This window comes from Athene cunicularia, assembly GCF_003259725.1.
Source record: "Athene cunicularia isolate RWA chromosome 5 unlocalized genomic scaffold, athCun1 chr5_part2, whole genome shotgun sequence".
NCBI lineage: Eukaryota > Metazoa > Chordata > Aves > Strigiformes > Strigidae > Athene > Athene cunicularia.
Genome location: NW_020799102.1, coordinates 9,819,111 through 9,840,370, shown reverse-complemented (window position 1 = coordinate 9,840,370; position 21,260 = coordinate 9,819,111). Strand labels below are relative to the sequence as shown.

Below are 21,260 nucleotides of genomic sequence, written 5' to 3'. Positions count from 1 at the left end.
GGTTGGAAAGCAACCTATAGCAGCACAGCAACTACAGCAGAAACAAATACCTCATCTAACAAGGTTTTATGTCTTGCTTCTATGTTTCTGAAATATTCCACTTATGGGAGTTCAATTAAAACCTCCTGATTAGTGCAAGTTAAATAAAAATTCATGCCTCAAAACAACATGGAAAGGGGGATGGATCTGGTCATCCAAGTGCTCTACAAGCAAAGAAGAATTTTAAATTATAAATGTTTACATTATTTACTCAACTGCCTCAAAAAGTGGTAACACTGAAGCTGTTCAGCCATCCACAGCGCTCTGAGTTTCATATCCATCTCAACTTCTGAATTTCTACTATATTAATGTGTCTGCAATCATAATCTTAATATTAAAGTATGCATAGTGTGAAGCAGAGAAGCATCAAACACATGCCTAGCAACAGATAACACAGCAATTACCAATATTACATGTATTTATAAGACAACCAACATTACAAGCATGGGAACAGACAGATAAGAATCAAATGCATATGTTTTGCCTCTTCATACAACTGATTGCAGTTTCACCTTAGTTCACTGTGAGCAAGGTCAGAGTTGAATGCACCAGAGGAAGGAACTGTCACTCTAAGGGCCACATTATGCATAGAGATGCTGGCTAGACAACAGGCTGAAAGACACTTCTAATAGCCCCCCTAAAATTCACAATTTAAACTAAAAGTCTTCAGTTCCTTCACAGCAGCAATGAGCAGACTCAGTTTTATCTCATCCAGCTCTGTCGTATCTTCACCTGTGCACACCTTCACACATTCACTTGCACACAAAATAGTATTTTGACCAGCAACAGGACAGTCAGGACTCCTTGAATCAGCAATTACAGAACAAATACAACCTCTTGCAAAGGGAAGAAAACAACTCTGTTCCTGACATATTCAACTGTTCTAGCTTTTTCTGTAGGCAAACACTACTGTAGAAATATTCCCAACCTCGGTCCTGTCCCATGGACATATACAGATAAAAATGAACAAGCAGAAGAAAACTTTTCTCTGCTGACCTAGCAGACCAGAAAAAAAAAATACAGTCTTCACTTCAGCAGTTGACAACCAGGACAGTTTATTGGTAGTTGAACGGGATGTTGCTTGGAAAATTGTTCTAATTTCTGAAATAGCTCTAACTAAGGCTTATGGGAAAAAGAAATAATAAGAGCAATAAGCTACTTGGCCAATTTAAAGCTCTGGCTGCTTGGCAATTTATACTGTAGACAGATTTAAAATTAAGTCAAATTATTACACAAGACTCTTGACAGACACGCATCTACAACTTTGGACATTAAAAAAACATGTAAACAGAGAAAATGTTATCACAGTATATCTTGCTATGTTCCACCCCCTGCTCAAAAGTTGGTAAAAGATCATTATCGTGGGTAATTTTTGATAGGTGCAAAAATCCTGGCTTTTATTACAGCACAGTTTAAAATCACTGTGTTGGTTTATAAACGTATTTACCCTTATTAACAAACTTCTGCTAGAGAAAAAAGAGTTGGCAGCAGGCTCTGAGCACACACTAAGAGATGAGAACTTGACATTGGTTCTCCCTAAAAACCTGGACAAACATGCTTGTCTGCCTCATTAGTTTTATCTATATCATGGAGGTATTTTGATTATTAATGTCAGTAGGAATGTTTTCCAGGCTACAGAAGTGTTATGCTGTGACTTGCCTAGTGTTATCCCAGATACCCTAGAACCTGCCTAATACATTACAGCTAGCTATTTACCAAGTGCTAAAGTGCTACGGCATTTATTTAATTAAATTCATCTTCAAAAACCTCCCTCACCGCAGTCACTTTTGTAACCACATGATTAAGAGATTCCCAGCAGAACTGCTAACTATTATAACATGGTCATATATAACACTATACAATGAACAAAAGCCTTTTTGGGAGGGGAGCAGGAATGTAAGCTATTCCAACAGCACAATTGCAGCAACCAAACACTTCAGCAGCAGTTTATGTAAAGTCCTCCATGCACACCATAGATCAGAAAAACAAAAAGAATTATGTCTTGTTAAAGTTTCCATTTAGAAAGCATTTCAAAAGACACAAGTTCAAATTGACATTTTATTTTCCAATTGGTTTAAACTTTAAGCTCTTTATTTTTTTCTCTTTTTTTTATTCAGCTAAAGCTTTCTGCAGTCCTTCCGCAGAACTTTTCAGTAGGTCTAATATCCATAAAAGCCGATGAACTGTCCTGGTTAACATGCATAACAATATCTGAATTTAAAAAACAAACAGAACAGAGAACAAAATAATACCATTCAAGGCAGTTATTCTCACTCCCTGAAGACTATATTCTCTCTCTGCAATCAAGAAATCCTATAGAAAGAGGTTAAGAGACTTTTTTTTTTCCTCATACATGTGACATTTTTCCCCCATACCCAGTAATCAATTATTTCTAATAACCATGCTAGGAATAGTGTTTGCTTTGATTTGGTTGGTTTGTGCTCTCATTATTAGAAATTCATGCTTCAGTGCTGGAAATGGCAACTGTATTCTATTTGCAAAATTAACTGCAATCAGAGCTGACAGAAGTGAAGCCGGCCATCTCACCAGCTTGACAAGAGCCTTTTTTATTCTTCCCTTGGCTCACTTCACATTTGACAAGTGACAAGACATCTATAATACAGTAACAAATGCTCCAATTTATTCACCCAACCTAAACAAATGTAGACTGCAGTGGCTGCCTCTGCTAATCTATGCCAGAAAACGCCATGCTATTCCTTTCCCATTTGTCTGTCTGCTAATTAGGCTAGAACAATGCTCCATTGTGGGACTCTTCCCCCAGTTTTATGTATGTGCATGTGCATGCATCTGCATGTACAGACTCAGTCTATTTACAGGCAACTTTGGAAATCTCTGTATTTGCGGGGGAAAAAAATCAGATAAACTGTAAAAATGGGAAAGCTTTTAGCTCTTCTCCAAAGAATAAATAGTAAGCACTTTTGGAAAAGAGTGTGTTAGAAGTACTTTGACTGTAGGCAACTCTTTCACAAGCTGTTTGATTAAAGCTATCTCAGCACTCTTGATACACTAAACAAAAATTATTAGAAAAGCAAGGGATTTTGCTATTTGCTGCAATACAGTGAATTACCTGGCAAAGTTTTAGTGTATGGCAAAAAGCAGGGGAGGACAGGGGCAGGGTATGGGAGTGGGAGAAAACATCATTATTCTGTACGAAAACAGGTAGTGCTGCCATGCTGTTTAATAAGCTTTACAATATTTAGAACAATTACAACATCTTGCACAAGGGTTTGGCATTAGATGCTCTTCACATCACAGGAAAAATGACGCAATGAAACTCACTATGAGACCTTTAAATCAACAACACTGTATAAAACTCCATCCCAGCTATTCAACTTCCACAGAAAATAAGAATATTGAAGGAGTTGAAACAAATTCAGGCAATACCTAGAAATAAATGGAAATTCTTTTTATATATTCTCCTTGGATACCTTAACATAGCCAGCTGCAACATGAACAGCACTACGGATCCCAGTTCAGGTCTTTATTTCTCTTCCAGTCTGGGAGGAAGAGAGCCTGCTTCACACTGTGTGATGGCAATGGGCTGAGAAAAGCTGGCGAGCCACTCTCCTACTTGACACTGCGGACGGGGGAGAACATGCACCGCACATCAGGTTTACCATTTTAGAACAGAGAGTTGTGTGTGGTGAGAGCACGCAACCACAGTAGAAACAGGAAAGGTTTCTCTGAAAGAATGTTTTGAGTGCCCACATTCAGACAGGACTCGGTTGAAATAAAAGGTAAGTAGGCATAAGGAAAACTAACACTTATGACAAAGAAAGGAAATACCAGAGCACTCACATAACTCAGAAATTACATCATATCTGTCTGCATGTTACAGTGAAAAGCTATTGTCTACTCTTTCTTCCCTTATCTCAGTAGCAAACTTCTAACAGTTACTTTGCCTGAACCAGAAAAAAATCCCTAAATTCTGAGTTTTAACATATTCATACAGCCACGAAAAAAAACCCCACAAACAGAAAATTATTTTAACTGTACAGCTGGTAAAATCATCAGCACAAAACAGCTGACTAAGACAAAAGCAACGTTTCTTCCAAAGAAAGCTTTGCAATACATAAGTCATAGTTACCCTACTCTAATCTAGGACTGAGCTTCTGTGAGATACCTTAACGTACCCAGTACTACACTTGCAAGCACAAAGCTTTGTAAAGTTACTACTGACAGAGGAGTAAATAACTCTTATGAAGACTTAAAACAGCATTACTGTAACAGTCATAACTGCACTGGTAGTAACCAGAATCAAAGATCAGCACAATTGTCTTGCTATTGCTGCACTAAGCAAAGAATTATGCAGAGGTTTCATTGAAAGACTCAAATCACCTGAACAACTAAGCCTCACCCCCCCACCCTGAGGTTTGTTTATGCTATACACGATTTAAAGAAAGAGAAGAGAAAGTTGGAAATGTTAAGTGGTAAATCTGAATGTTAGCTTACAGTACCACAGTCCCAGCTTCTACTTTTTATTAACAAAAAAATGAACATCCCTTTGCACAGAATTCCTAATAACAGTTCATCACAAGCCATAGGAAAAAGGATGGGCCAAGAAAAAGTCTGTCAGAAATCCCCACCACTACAAAAAAGGGTACAGTCTTAGGATTCTGGTATTTCCTTGCAAAGCATGGTTTTAAAGTTTAAATGAACCTATTCTCTGCTGAAGATACACAACCCCAATGGCTCAGCGTTAAGAATCACTGACTTTAGAAATGACAGCCATTTTACCATCTAGTTTCTGTTAAACAGTTTTGGTGGTGACACCTTCAAATACAGATGATGATCAAAAAATCATTACAACCCAACAATACACATAACTAATATTTTTTTTAAAATACTGAACATAAATACACTTCCAATAGTTTTTCTACAATCCCACTTCTGTTGACTTCTAAACCCAGAAGTTTCCCACTCACCAGGAGACTCTAGAACACATTAGTTTCTCTGCACTGCTGTCCTCCTTTACATGAACAGAAATAAATACTTCACATCCCATGGGCCCTCTCTGAGGCTGACAGCTGTATAATGCTTTGAAGTTTAAGCATTATTTATTATATTCCAAGGATGATAGAGCCAGAAAATTCAATTCTGAACTAACACAATCATCTGTCAAAGTGTAAACATCATGGAAAAAAGTTATAAACAACTGTAAATTAGGGTTTGCAAATCTAGGGAGTGTCTCAACCTCACTGTTGCTACACTGATGCAGTAAAATAGAGTTTGGCCACCTAATGTTTGAAGAGGCAGCCAAGCTACAGCAGTTTAACAAGTTATCACTGCATCTTGGTAACTTCCCATGTGTATGTACCGAGCCCATGGTGAACACAAGATAACAGAGTTTACACATAAACCTTTCCAGTGCAGACCCAGGGTGTTTTTCTCCTGCAGCATAAAACCAGAATCAGTCCAGACACTAAATAGCACTGAAAAGGGATAGTGTTGCTTTTTCCTTTATACACACACACAAACACACCCCTAACCACACACAGAATGAGCTAGTTACTACCTCCAACTAGACAATGTTTCAGAGTCATGGAAAGTAGTCCCCATCTGAAACATGCACCAAAGCCTGAAAAGAGAGTTTCATTCACTAGCTTGGCAAAACCACTGACAACAAAGCTAGAAGATAATATGACAAACCTTCTAGAATGGTCCTCACTCCCCACCCCCAGTTTCTTCCTTACAGCACTTTTCTAATGAAATTATAAACAAGGCCATTTCCATATGAGGCTATTCAATTTCATCACTACACAAAGTACTCCCCACTTAGGGGGATAAAAGTTGTTATGATTAGAAAGTAATGTAATCCTTTCATACAGATCAAATAAAATCATAAACATAACATACTAACAAGAGCAAGGGGAAAAGACTCAAAACAAACATGATCTACACAGGAATGAAAGGAAAAAAAAAAAAACACTGATGAAAATTGTATGAAATGGAAATAGAAGAGGGAGCCTCTAGATTTTCTTGATTGTCAGGGTACCCATTGCTGGACATCACAACCTTTTCTGGTGTACTGCAAAGGTACTTCAGTGAAATATAGTTCCACGTAATACTATTTTTTATTGAGTAAATAACACTCTAGCACATCGTTTTAGTGCTAAAGAATCAACAGGATGTGTCTGAAGTAAGTAATATAACATGGGTCCAGATGCAGCGAGTAAAATGCTATTTTCTCATTCAATGCACAGAATCTCATTTTCATAGCCTGGAATCAGGGTAACTTTTCACTTTGCAGGAATGACCATAGACTACTTGTACATTTGTTCTATTATCCAAACTTTCCCTCTCATCTGGTGCAAAACCCACAGGTGTTTTGAGTAGATCATCTGCTGGCTGGAGGGAAGACGCCACTACAATTAGGGAACTAATGTGGCTGCAAACATTGAGGGAGATGCCAATTACACAAATCCCTCCTTAAGAGAAGTAATCTTTAAGAATTCCCATCTCAGCCTAACAAAAAACCCCCATGAGATCGACAATTCCTTGATAAGCAAAGGGAACATGATACACCTTAGGGAGAGCAGTAGGGAAGGGGGAATGTGTAAGAACTCCTCCAGAACTTCTGGGTAACATCTCCCTATGGGAGTCAGACACCAGGCACAGGACAGAAAGACACCTATGAAGTCAAGCATCTTGCAACCGAAAGATCATGGTTTTCCCCATTTCAATCACAGAGCGGGCAAGGAGGAGGCAGCTGTCAAGGTTCTAGGCAATAAGGTAAAATAAGAGTTTTCCTTTTGTTTATTTTCCTCATGACAAAGAGATTAGGACATGAGTGCTCCTTCCCAGTACAGCCCCAAATCAATATAATCCAAGTTTATCCACTGATATACAAGATTTCTATTCCAGCATTTTCTGAGTGCTAGAAGACAGATAGTTATGTTAGGTTATTCACACAATGCCAGCAGAAGCTTTCTCAGCTACCTTAAAGAGATAATTTACAGCAATTATCCCAAACAACAAATGTCTCCCTAGCCCTTCCCTTTCACAAAGAGGCTGTTCATCTCTCATTAGCAGTTAATCTGCTTAATCAGAAAATCTGGATTAGTCCATACTGTTTCTCTCTATTAATCAGGAAGACCTGTTAGCAAAGGGATCTTCTGCTCTGGTGGTTAAATTGCATGAAAGAAATACTCTGCAGTGGAGATATTTGCCTACCTGCTTGTCTTGCCTGGAGGCTTAGTCACTCAAACTGATGATTGCTCAGCCAAGGAACTGCAGACACAGAACTTCCAAATCTATGATGTGCACCAAGAAACACACAGGAGATGAGAAGAAAGTGCCTTAACGTTTCTTCCTTCAGTACTTTTCAGTCTCCTGCATAAAAAACTGTATGAGCCCTACACTATTAGCTGGCAGGTTCCAAACCCACTGTTTTCTGCTTTTCATTGTGAAGAAATAAGAGAAATAAGATACTGGGAATATTACCAAACCCCGATCAACTGCCTCAGCAACAGGATCAAGGATAAATAAGAGAAGCTGACTCTTCAAATGGCCGAGGTCAGTGCTGCCTTCTCAAATTATGAAAATGTAGGGGATTTTTTCTGGTTTTCATTTGAGAAAACAGAATCTCCTAGTTCATTTGAGAAATTACTGCTGTCATACCTTCCCAGCAGAAACCCCACAGCTCCTACCACCATCGAAGATTGACTCAACAGCCAAAGCTGTCCCACTTTCAGGCAAGTAACAGTTGACTTCAACTGCAGAAATACATCTCTGGCGAGTTGAGGTCAACATGCCATATGTCTTAAATGACCACTTACATTCTGACATACAAAGGGCAAGATTACTGCAAAAGAGGGCTGGCTAGTTAAACATCTAGACTGAGATATCTTAACGGAATCAGATTTCTAGAAAGTACCCACCATCCAATTGAAGGAGGGAGCAGAAAAGGGAAGAAATTCTCCTTGTTACTGCTTTAAAACAACTAGTCTCCTGCTATTAATTAACTAGAAGGTTCTGAAAATGAGCAGCTTTTTTAGTTTGACTTATATTATGTATAAAGCTAAAGATACTGCAGCTACTCTTATGCTGGCTTTAAGAAATGCTCACACTGACGTACAGTGAGTTTAATTTCCACATGTCAAGTAGCATAAATTCTCTCTTCTGTAAGGGTAAGATTTGCTGGAGTAAAGAAGTCATCAACATAACTAAGAATTCTGGCACCTGTTTCAATGTCAAACCTGCCAGCTATGTCATCAGGCCATCCACAGGAAACCTGTGACAAACTAACAGTACCCACCCCCGAGCATTTATAATACACACATAGTGTATACATATACATTTTTCTTTTTTTTTAAATCATTCATATCCTAACTTGTAACCCAGTTCACCTCAAGACAATAAAGCTGAAACGAAGGAGGATCAGATGATATAAGGAATTTAGAACATAAACCAACAAATTAGGGTTATTAAAAGGCATCAAAAAATATCCATAGAGGATCTTGGATGCAATCTCTGGTCCCAGTGAAAGTTATGGAAGCTTTTGTGTGATTTTAGTAAGACCAGGTTTTCACTACCACCATGAAATGAACAAATCACATTTCAGTGTACTTTACTCAATTTATCAATTCCCCTTGAGATTAGTTTAAGAACGAGAAATTAAAACTTGAAAGCATCTTTTAAAAATCTCACACATTTATGTATAAATATATATAAAAGCACCTGAGAAGAGGAAACCAGAAAGGACCAAAACTCACTGAAGAAAAATGATGCATTAACAACCAAAAAGTATCATTTATCCACGTAAGGGACCAAGCAGGCACTGGCCACTGTACCAGAGCATCTTTTATATCTGTATTCAGCTGCAGTATCCAACAGGTCCTGTTCTTTAGAGGGATGCAAATACCCAAATTTCCTTTAATGCTGCTCTATACTTTTCCGTCTGTCAAATCTTAAAGTGAGTCACTAGTAGGAGTAAATGTCATCTTGGACATTTATCCTTAACATATTAATCAGCTGGATTTTTTTTTTTTCACACAGCCTTTAGGAAAAGACCCCTGATAGAAGTCATCCATTACTGAGCATTGAAAGTATAGCATTAAGCTTACAAAGCTATCCACAGTATATGGGCATTTACTTTTTCCTAGTTCAGTAATAACACCAAGGTAAGCAGAAGTCAAGGTACCATAACTATATTGTTGCTTTTGCAGTCAAATTCCTTGTCTTCGAAAATCATTCATGTTTTTATAGCCCTTGCTGGAAATGGTTGTGCTCAGTCTACTTAGAATTACAGATTATCTGGAGTTGGAAGGAACCCATAAGGACCATCAAGTCCAGCTCCCTATTCCTTGCAGGACTACCTAAACCTAAATCATATGACTAAAAGAGTTGTGCAGATGCTCCCTGACTTAGATATACAGGGAGCAATGCTCAGCGTATTAAAGGAATATACTTTTAGTTGGCCCTGCCCTTAGTGCAAGGCACCACTCCTTTGTGCAAGCTTCAAATTACCGAGAGCATTTCTCTGAGTGTCTGGCAAATGTCGAGGTCATGGACAGAGAAGAGATACCTCATATAGATGAACATCAAGATCTTACTTGTGTTAAAGATCAGAACCTGGATTTAGCACTATAAGATAGGAGTAGTCTAGCTGTGATGAAAGACTCTTGATGCAGTTTGCCACTAAACAGTTCCCCACTGCCAAATACTTGCTGAAGTTGCACTTGATGTCACATTTGTCATCCACTGTTTGCCTGCATGCAAATGCACCTATTCCTCAACCACCCATAGGACTTCTTACCGAGAGGTCTGTCATTTTGCTTTCAAGTACAAGAAGGGGAACAGACTCCTCATCTTCCCCAGCACAAATGGAAGAAGTGTAAATGGAATCAGTGTAAAATGAAATCTCCAGGAGATTTCAGTATAAACAATGACTACAGAAATGCACAGAAAGGTTTGGAGTTCTTTTATGGAAGCAAGCACAGGAAGATTCCTCTCAATGGAAACTTGAATTTGGAGAGGAATTTAGATATAGCAAGTGTGTATAATGCTCAGGAATGTTAAGATTTGTCTGCCACAGGTTGCACAGCAAAGAAATCACCAGCACAGAATGAGCAGATAAAATATTGTCAGGGAACTTCCCTTATATTAGAGGGTAAAATATGTCATGCAAAATTAAAAGGAAGACTACAGAATTTAGTGTCTTCCCCTCCAAGCTCCAGAGAAGATAAAGATAACAAAGCTACTGTTTGCACAATTGTTGTGGGTTAACCCCAGAGGGCAGCTCAGCTCCACCCAACTACCCACTCGTGCCCCACAGTGGGATGGGGGGGAGAGAACAGGCAGGATAGAAGTGAGAAAACCAATGGTTTGAGATGAAGACAGTTTAATAGGCAAAGCAAAAGCCGGGCACGCAAGCAAAGCAACACAAGGAATTGTGTTGCCACGGGCAGGCGGGTGCTCAGCCACCTCCAGCACAGCCCAGCTCCATCACACTAACAGTGACCCGGGAAGTCAAATGTCATCACTCCAAATGTCCCCCCTTCCTCCTCCTTCACCCCAGCTTTTATTCCTAAGTACAATGCTGCATGGTATAGAATATCCTTTTGGTCAGCTGGGGTCAGCTGTCCCAGCTGTGCCCATCCCGACCTCTTGTGCACCCCCAGCCTGCTTGCTGGCAGGGCAGGGTAAAGAACAGAGAAGCCTTGACACTGCACAAACACTGTTCAGCGCTACCTAAAAGAGTCCCTATGTTATCAACACTGTTTTGGTCACACATTCAAAACATAGCACTACACAAGCTGTTACGAAGAAAATTAAGTCCACTCCAGACAAAACCAGTAGAGCAATTTTAGTAAAATGGATCTAAAACTAATGATGCCCAGGCCCAGTGAAATTGCCACAATGAAATTGCATAATGAGTAAAATTCTGTAGCTTTTACTGAAATATTTTATCCATATACTGCATTACACATTTATGCATATACAAGCATCACACAAAAACAAAAATACAATTGGAAACTAGCTTTTTAAACCTCGGAGTACACAGCTTCCAGCAGCTGCATTCATCTGGACTAATTCTGACATTGTGCAGCTCTGAGTGCACTTGCTGAAGTTAAAAAACATACAATGAAAAAAGAACATTAGCTGAAGTCCTAGTTTATCCTACTTAGTACAGCTCCATAACCTTAGAGACAAGACAGTAAAAACTTGGGAGGACATGAGGTGGGGAGTATTTGAGCTTTTACTCAAAATGTTTTGTGGTATCAGCCATGGATGATATGTGTTAAAATTCAGTCAAATTAATTTTAGTTCATATACAGTTGATTTACTTAGTACCACGATATCAGAAAATGAGGTGCAATGAGAGTAAGATCCTTTGGGAATGCAACACTAACAGGCAGAGGGGATTTAGGAAGTCAGAGTGACCACTTACAGGGAAATATATCCACTTCTAAGAAAAAATATGAGGCTTTTTGACATTCTTTTAGAAGGCCTGCAGCAATAGCTGTATGCCAGCAACACTGAACACAGCAGAGGGAAATTACATATTTTCCAGAAACCTAAGAGAAACAAGCTGCTGAATGCTGTTTATAGAAATCAGCTCAATCTTAGAAGGATGCATACAGAAAGCTGATGTATGAAAGACTGAGATCAGGGTTTAATCACAATTAGCTAATGAAATACATAACAAACCTCTAGACTTGTTTGAATGTGATTAAACTGAACCACATGGTCAAGTCAAAGAGGGAAGGAAAAAGCAGGGGGAGTCATCCAACATTTTCAGACTGCACGTCCACCTCACAGAGCAAAGCAAAACTGCTCCACGAAAGCAGAACAGGATGGAAAGATCCTGGCTTCATTTTGCCTGGAAATACTCATATCAAGTGGTGCAAATTATATCAAAGGTGCACCACAGCTGTTGTCAGAGACAGATAAATTCGTATCATTCACTATGCACCAAGGAAAGCAAGAATGAGATGCTAAAGAAGGTGACACTGCTCAAAAGAGATGCCATGCAGCTATCACCTGAAGACTCTGCCCTGCAAGGTAAGAAAGGTTCAAATTGTTTACTGTTGTAGACATAATAGGCTATTAATACCTTTACAAAGCTACTAATACCTTTGTCTTTCTCACAACACTTCAAACTACTACTAGCCCAACAACAGAGCTCACTAAATCCTAGGAAAGGAACAAAAGGACAGAAGGAGAAGGAACAGCTTCCTGAAAGAAGCCCTCACATACTAACAAAAGACACATGAATCAAAGTAATTCCATTCATAAAGATAAATATCATCCTTAAACAAAGAAAGAAAGAAAAAGAAAAACCTCAAGATAGTTCTAAATCAAAAAAATTACTGAAAGAAGGTCACCAAGATTTTAAAATTTCCACACTCCTGCTCTGCTTTCTAAATTGGCCCTGCTTGTTCATTTCTGATCAAACCAAACTTTGCTTCCCTGAAAATATGCATAGAAGACACATAATTTTTACTTTGGTCTTAAGACTTTGATTAATTGCATCAGAAAGCATCTAAAGTGAGAAAATGAAGATTAACTAAAGCAGGCTTACAATTTTATGACTGTGTGAATAAAGAGCTAATTAGTTAGAATTAGACATCCCTTTTAAATGATTGCATACAAACCTCTGTTCCTTTCTCAAACATTAATTTCTCAAATATTCATGTCATTGCTCAAGCAGGCTTAAAGAAGACTTTCAGGCAAAATAAAAAACCAAATTAAACTCAAAAAAAAAAACAACAAAAAACACCCCACCCTCCACAAATCAAGAAATCCACCCAGTGTAAGAACTGAAGATCCCTTTTGAAATAAGAAATTTCAGAGCTGAGTGACACCTGGAAGTTGTTGAGGTATTAAGAGTTACTACTGACTAGGCCACCCTCCACAGGCTCAGACTAGAGCCACTGGGCTCTGACGGGCATTAGAAACTGTGACTTCATTATCGTCTACAAAGGCAAGATCAGATTCAGATACTTACCTAAAATGGTGTATTTGGACACATCCACCAAGACAGTAGTGGTCGAACACAAGCTCTTTAAGTAATTTCAAAAATAACAGCTTGAATGCTCACTTTGCTCAGAGTACACGGTCAGGTACAGCTGATTTACTTTCCAAACATACAACCCCTGTGCTTGTTGATATGGGAACTTCAAGAAAGTCCAGAGCATTTTCACAGCCAACAAAAGAAAACAGACTTAATATCACACATCTTGAGGGAAGCAACACAAAACACCTACCTGCACAAACCAAGTACACATTCCCAGAGAGGAACTTATACTTGATGCCCGTTGCAGCCTATCCATATATTTAGTATCCATCGTTAGTGATGGATATCTTCTGTAGAGCTCATTTTTTACATATATTGAGAGCAACTGTTTAGAACCAGAGAGAAAGCAAGACCATAAACCAAAACTACAGAATAATGAACTATTCTTTTAATCACAGAATCACTCAGGTTGGAAAAGCCCCTTGGGATCATCGAGTCCAACCCTCAGCCCGACTCTACACATTCTCCCCTACCCCACATCCCCCCACAGCTCATCCAAAAGGCCCTTAAACACACCCAGGGATGGGGACTCCCCCCCTCCCTGGGCAGCCTATTCCACTCTCTGACAACCCCTTCGGTGAAAGATGTTCTCCTAATGTGCACTCTTGAACCTCCCCTGCTGCAGTTTAATACAGACACAATACCTATCACTTCAGCATATCAACAGTTATTTGTGTAGAAAAAGTGTAAAAATCCCATTTTGGAGTTTCAATGTATACAGACATAACCCACAGCAAAGCAAATAGTAGCAAACTCTGTCCTTGAATTCATGTTTTCTCAGCTCCCCAGGCCCATTAACATTCAACCCTCTTTGCCAAGAGTTACAGAGCACTCATACCTGCACAATACCATTGTCTGTGTTCTTCAATATCCAAGAGATCTGAAATCGCCTAAGAACCTTGGAACTTTTCTGACAGAGATATACAGTCACATTATATAGTTACATTTGCAACAGTGAACTCCCCACGTGGACACAGATTTTGAGAACAGAATGCTCTTTCCTCTTGCAGACAAAGCCCCAGCAGTATTTGTGTAATTCATTTTTAAAAGCCTAACGTCAAAGAAGCTGATATGCTCAAGTGACATTGTACTTCTGCACTTTGCCCAAGCCAATAGGGAACAAAATGGAGAGGTGGTCAATGCTGTTACATCCCTAGTTCCTGATACAACTTTACTACAAAGGACTCGTGCAAAGAACAAAAAGTCAGTTCCTTGCAACCAAGGAGTTAATTAATAAGAGGGGAAAGAGAAGCACATGGATGTTGGCATAAGGCAGACAGGACAACAAAAGATGTGGAGCTTGGGAAAGAAATAATCCATAAAACTGAACCAAAAGGCCACATTCTTATGCAAAACCAGATTTCCTGTTCCCATCCCACTTTTTTGCCCTCCTTTGACGAGCACCCTTGACGGATTGTCTGGCTGGACAATGAAAAGGTGAAAGCACAGTATAAGCAGTCACTCCTGCTTGTGCTGTCCGCCAAAACGCCAAAAGCGGGCTGACCTTCATTCCCACTGCCAGAAACACGAGGTCAGCATGAACGTCTAAAAGGGTTGTCCTCAGCATTCAGAGATGTTTTTTAGAAGCTGTGAAAGGGAAACTTTCCAAAGCTGGAAGGGGGAAAGAGAAAGGTCTTTCAGCAGCTGCAAGAACTACCTTATAAGCTTTTCGACTACAGCAGGATGAGCTAATAAAGCTGGTCCTTAAACCCTGAAGGTTCAGCGTTCAAATTCTGCTTCAAGTTCACAAATGAAAGGAATCTATTACGCTTGCTTTAGTACTCAGAGGAATCAAGCCACATCAGAAAATTACTGTATTCTTTGACTCACTGAAAACGCATCAGAAACAGGCAGCAGAGTGTCTTTTAGTCTGTTGGCAGAAAGAACATTCTCCAAAACCTTGCCTCCTAGTGTCCCACCAACCTATCAGTGTTAATTGCCTGCTTTTGTAAGATGCATTTTAAAAAGCAGCTTTCTGATCAGTGATAAAACCAAACTTTCAAAAGCATACTACTAGACTCATTCAACTTATGAATATGAAATAGGCATCTAGTTATATTTTCCAATTAAAGCATTCGCTCTAGCTATTATACTCTAAACAGCTTTCTGCTGGGAATACACAAGCCTCTCTTTCTCCTTCTTAGTGACATGGAACAGCCATCTAGAACATTATTTTCTCTAGCTCAATTATCTGAAGCAGCAAACTTTCTAAGCATCTTCACAAAAAGCCCTGCCTCATTTTTTTCAAATTAAATAAAATGTCCAAAACACACAAACTAGACCCAGGAAGAAAAAAATCTCGGTGCAATTTTCTAATAAGTCCTTCCCCTAAAACAGCCCAAAGGGAAACAGAGGGGACATTAATCTTCAGAACCAGAAAAATAGTATTTTTAGCTTAAATCTTAATTTTTAATTTTTCTGTACAGATTACTTCATTATAGAACTAACTGAAGCAAGGCCAACTCACTGGGTTATCTCCAAAATAGTATATGGGCACTTGGACATGGCCTTGAACAATTTTTTGGCACATTTGTGTGCAGAACATGTCTCAAGTGTATTGCTAACTTTGAGGTGCAACTGGAAGGCAGTAACTCAGCCACCACTACTGTATCATTGACCACTACTGGACAACAAATGGGAGGGATCAAAAGTCTGTCCACAATCCACTGTCCAAACAGAAATGTGTCCTACAATACATTACTTCTAATACAATTCTTCTCCCATGGGGTCCACATACTACTTCATTCCTACAGAAAACTGGCAACACAAAATACAGTCAACATTCTCTGATTTCTGATGCAAGGGATTACTTCAGTTCATAAAAATCACCATCTCTGGTAGCTTGGCAGAAGATTTAGGTGCAAAATTTCTGCCATCTTCACCAGCACAAGAGTGACACTTCGGTCTGTCAGGCAGTTCCTCTCAGCTCACTTCTTCAAGGCTCAACTTTTAAGTGGAAAACCCAAACCAAATCAACCCTGTCACTGTAGAAAAGCCAAGCTCCTACCTGATTTGCATGTCCTGCCATCGTCTTCTAGCTGCACACCAGTGGGGCAGGCACAGCTGTAGAAGGGGTCTCTTGGAGACAGCAGGCACAGATGGGAGCAACCACCGTTGTTTTCTTCACATGGAGTGTGAACTTCAAGAAACAAAACAGATTTATTTTCATTTTTCTAGAACCCCTAAAGCCCTTTTTTCTCTATGAGGAAGAAATTATAGATCCCAAATGACTGGCACAAACTTTAGTGCTAAAAGACAGAGGAACTAAAAAAATAAAGTGTTTGATTCCCCCCTCCCCAAGATCTTACTGCTAGGGGCACCTAAACTGAGATGCACACAAAAGCTGATTTTGAAAGAGCTGACAGCTCAGCACATTCTCACTCTACAGTTCTTTCAGTGTTTCTAAAGCTGAACACAGCTAAGGGTTTTGGCCATCAGTTACTTTGTGGATGCCGAGTCTGCTAAGCATCATGAAAATGGAAAACAGGGCTTGGAGGATGATGATGGGGGGGGGTGACCAGTTCTATGAAAGAAAGGAAAACATAGTAATTTCTATCATTCCTACATTACAGTATCATTGCATGCTGTAAACATCTTTTCCTACTGCAAAGCCTTCACAGCAAGACATATCCCTGAATCACCAGGAAATCCAGAGGAGCCACATGTAAAATCAGCAATTTTGAAAACATTAAAAAAAAAAAACAAAACTGGGGGCAGAGGGAATGACGGACAGGACAGGGACAGACACATGACAACTGCACGCACCTATCTCATTTATATGGGGAAAAAAATGGCAGCAAGATATGAAACTGTAACCATAAATAATTATGGAAATATTGCCAGCTATTAAAAAATTATATTGCAAGTTGTACAAGATCTCTCCACAATCAATCATAGGTTGAATAAACATCTGAACTGTTTTAATAAAACCCACAAAATTTCTGGCTAATCTGCCTTGTGTTACTTTTACTGACAGTCACAAAGAGGAAAAAAAGGGAGAGGAAGAAATCCAAGCTGATCTTAATGAAGTCAATGGCATCTGAGCTATTTTCACCAAATGCTATTTCCCTATGTGCATATTTTCTTTGTGACTGCCCAGAAATACTATGACCCAAGTCTAGGACATTCCCTGAGCTCAAAGCAATGACAGGAATTCAGCATAGACAAACTCTTATCTGGAGCTGTGAGATAAACCAGGGTGCATACCCGATGACCTCAATGAAAACTTGCACATGTTCCATCACCAAGACGATTTCCAAACTCCTTTTGCTTACTTTCGAGCAAAAAAAATAAACTTTACCAGAGTAACGAACATTATCTTTAGGGAAGCAGACTTTACAGTTGGCATAAATAAAGAAGCCAATCCAAAATGGTAGAGTATCTCCCCTAGGCAAGAGATGATTCTTCCCATAGCTACTCAGTTATATACATTTCCACACCATTGCTTTTAAGTCCCATTCTCGCTATCCTAAGAAAAAACTAGACCAACTGCCACATGGAATCACATGCCTATACAAAATATACATAGCTTCATCCAATTCTCAATTCTCTACACCTGCCTTCCTTTGAAGCAGCATCATAAAGAAAAAAGACGCATGTGTATGTTTCAAATAACAGCTCAGAACTAAATCCCCTCCATACTGAAACATTCATGAACTATTTGATACATATTAAAGATAAACATGATCACGTCTGGACTGCAAAAAACACATTATAAGCAGAAAACGCACATTACATATTTTGTGGTAATTCTACTTATTTAAAAAAAAAAAAAAAAAAGTAATGAGAAGTATTTTTGTCAGTTGTTTTTAAAATACTGGTGTTAAAAAGATTGAGACTTTATCATTCTCATTCAAATTTTCCAAATCAAAAGATGCCACTGAAATACTTCACTGGATTTTCAATTTTGTTACCAACTGGGACGATGAGCCAGTTCATCATTCAGGCTAGAATTTTCAAAGGTAGATACAGGATTCGGGTACTTACACCTTTAGCAACCAATCCCCTGGCAAGCATTCAAAACCTTAGAACTTCAAACTAAGCATTTTTACGAATAACATTTTTCCTGATAGATAACTAACAGTAACACAAAAAATAAAACATACAGTATGGCTGCCGGTCCGGACTTAACACCTGGATGTCCATCGGTGAGTACAGGGCAGACAGTATTTCTCTCCTTTTCTCTCCTGTCCTTTTATTACAGGCATGAATGGAGCGTGTTTGCCAGTCCGTCCAATACAAAGTGTCACCAGACAAGGTCAGTGCAAAAGGATGAGTAAGACTACCTTCAACAACTTTTTGCCTGGATGAAGGAAAGAGCAAGGATTACAAATGTATTGCTTCCACCTGTTACCACCCACTAAAAATTCTGGCTTTGTAAAAACTCATATAGGAATCATCTTCTTACAGCAAATTCACTGGACCTTCAAGAGATTCACCTAGTGCTAGAAGTGATAATCAGGCTGAAAAATGTAAAACAAGACTTCACCCCTTCACAGCAGTAAGGACACAAATATACTGGGTTTCATAGCGACACAGTATCTGATTCAGCTCCACGCTGACCTCTGAAAGGCCACGCTGAAGTTTCTCAACAGGGCTGTTGAAATGCCCAAACACAACTGCCTTTTGGAGGAAACATAGGCATTAAGAGTGCTCCTCCAGTTAAAACATTACTTTTTTTGTCCCTCTATGCAATATATGACATCTTTGCACAGGACTTCAGTTGCACTCAGTCTTTTCTTGTAGCCGGAAAAGGAAGAAATGACCTTGGAGTATCTTTAAATTACTCCTCGTAACTTGGCCAGCAGCAGAAACAAGTATTTTTCAGATTATCTTTTAAATGTAGAGCAAAGATCAGTTATACTTTTCTAAGAGTAAATATTAATAATTCATTAATATAAAAATGAAACATTTCAGATGTTTTTCAGTGACCTCATTCAGCCACACTTCACTTCTGCGGATGCATATATATTTTCACATTGGTTATTAGCTGAACTGAAAGCCACAAAACACATGACATCTCCAAAATGTTTTCTAAATTCATGGGATCCTCAAATTTATACATATTGTAATAAATTTGAATAAGTTAGATTCAGTAGTTCTGGAGACATCTCCTAAATCACTGAAAACATACTTGACAATTCCCCAGTCAAAAAAATATGCCCTCACTTTTCACAAAACTCATGCATTCTAAATGCAATTCTAAACACAAAGGCATACAGACACCTTCCAAAACTGTGTCCTGACACAGCAAACCAGTATTCAAAGTTTTTCATCATACAACTTTGAGAAAGCTGAAGTCTCACCATCATCCTGAAGAAAAGCGAGGACCATATTTTTCTTACACCTAATTCAGATCTGCATTTACACTGTTTCCATTGAAGAGATTAAAGAAAAAACAAAAACCAGCTAAAGTTTGGCAGGGAAAGGATTCTGTTTCCTAGATATCATTTGCCAGAGAGAATATAAAAAGTACCCCCCAAATTCTTCGCACTTGTTTAGACACTGACAAGTTTAGAACAGACTGACACAGGCAAACAAGTATTTGCATATACATGTACAAAACAGGTAATATGGAAAAAGCAAAACAAAATTTTTATTATTCTTTCTGTTCTAGAAATGAAAGTGAAACTGTTCTAAAATTTGTCCTTCAAATTATCACTACTTCTCTCCCCATAAAACACGACAGAATAAATAGAAATACTGATTTCACTTCTCTTTCCACTCTCACCTTTGCTGTTACATGGTTACTAGTAACAGTTGTGGCTGTATTCTAGTATCTGGCAGATGTTTTCTACTCTATCTTGCCCCTATTTCCATCATTCTTAGATACCAAGTCTCACCTTCTCCTGTAATTACATCCTTTAAACAGTTACAGCCAACAGGCTTGCAATCTGAAGGTTGCTAAAATGTAGCATGCAGATTGCTCTAGTAACATGAACCCACCATGCAGAATGCAAATTTCCTTTTTATTTGACTCTGAAGTGATTCTGGGATGGGAAGAGTAGAAGCTTTTGAAACACCGTAAGATTTCCTCAGTGACAAGTCTGGGTAAAACTTACTTTGCTCTGTGATTAAGGAAGCAACCTCCAAGGCTATGATCTAGTTTGAATCATTATTGAAGTCTACCTTCACACCAGAATCTAAGAGTCCTAACTTCAGAGACTTCTGTTTCAACACTGAGCAGCGGAAGGAAAAAAGCATAAATAAAAGTTTCATTTTAAAATAGTTAAAATTAAGATCAATGTTCATGGCATTTTATTAATACGCATAATGTTTTAAGGAATCTTTATATGACAACAATCTAAACTACACACAGCTCAATGATATCAAGCTATTACACTGGACACCACCTAAAAGTCCACGTGCAGTCAGACACAAGGAACTTCCAGAAAGCATCACACATAGGAATATCCTGACCTCAAGATATTCCTATATATGCATAGGAATATTCCTAAGTATGCATTTACACCCTCCAGCAGTTAAATAAAATATGTAAGAAGTGTACACCAGTGAGCTAATTATTTTTTTTTTAATGCAAAATATATTAATTTTTCCTAAAGTACTGTTTCATTTTTGGTTCAATAGAAAACTGCTCATAAGGTGGTGGACATGCACTAATCTAGCACAAAGTTATTTGGACAGATTGCTGGAATTACTGTATTCAAAGGCTTGCTCCCTTTCAGGAGTTACCTTAAAATGAGCAAAATAAATTTTACTTACCATTTACAACTTTAAAGTTTTTACACATACAAGCAAATAAAGTTTATACAATTTGTACATGCATGGTAACTGCAGAATTCGCCTGGAAACCTTGCCCTCTGCCACTCACCCCCAAATCAGAGAAACAGATTCATGTTGTACTTCATGAACATCTCAGATTTTGAATTCTGAGAGACCATTTTCTTTCTGTGAACCTGCACCCAGCCTTTGAGCTACCACACTCTTCCGTACAGGTCTTCTCCTTTGTCTATACTTCTGACTCTCAGTCAGTACCTGTCGTTTGCTGTAATGCCACCATTTTCTAGCTCTTACATAGTGCTCTCAAAGGAACTTAAGAGCATTTTATAAAGGATGTCAATATTGTTATTCCTCTTTTATGAATAAGAAAGGCACAGAATGCACCTCGGTAAAAAAAAATGGAAAACCTCCATGAAAAATAGTGGCTTTTTTGGGGGAG

General features: G+C 38.7%; 1 protein-coding gene across 1 annotated transcript in view; it reads right to left on the bottom strand.

Annotated features, from left to right (window-relative positions):
- The window catches only part of LRP5 (LDL receptor related protein 5), a 126,209-nt gene that overhangs the window by 89,051 nt on the left and 15,898 nt on the right, over positions 1–21,260 (bottom strand). Inside the window, exons 3-4 of the mRNA XM_026850575.1 lie at positions 18,187–18,383; positions 16,089–16,220 (exon numbers count right to left, since the gene is read on the bottom strand). Of these exons, the coding sequence (XP_026706376.1) occupies positions 16,089–16,220; positions 18,187–18,383 (329 nt within the window). The remainder of the gene's footprint in view (positions 1–16,088; positions 16,221–18,186; positions 18,384–21,260) is intronic.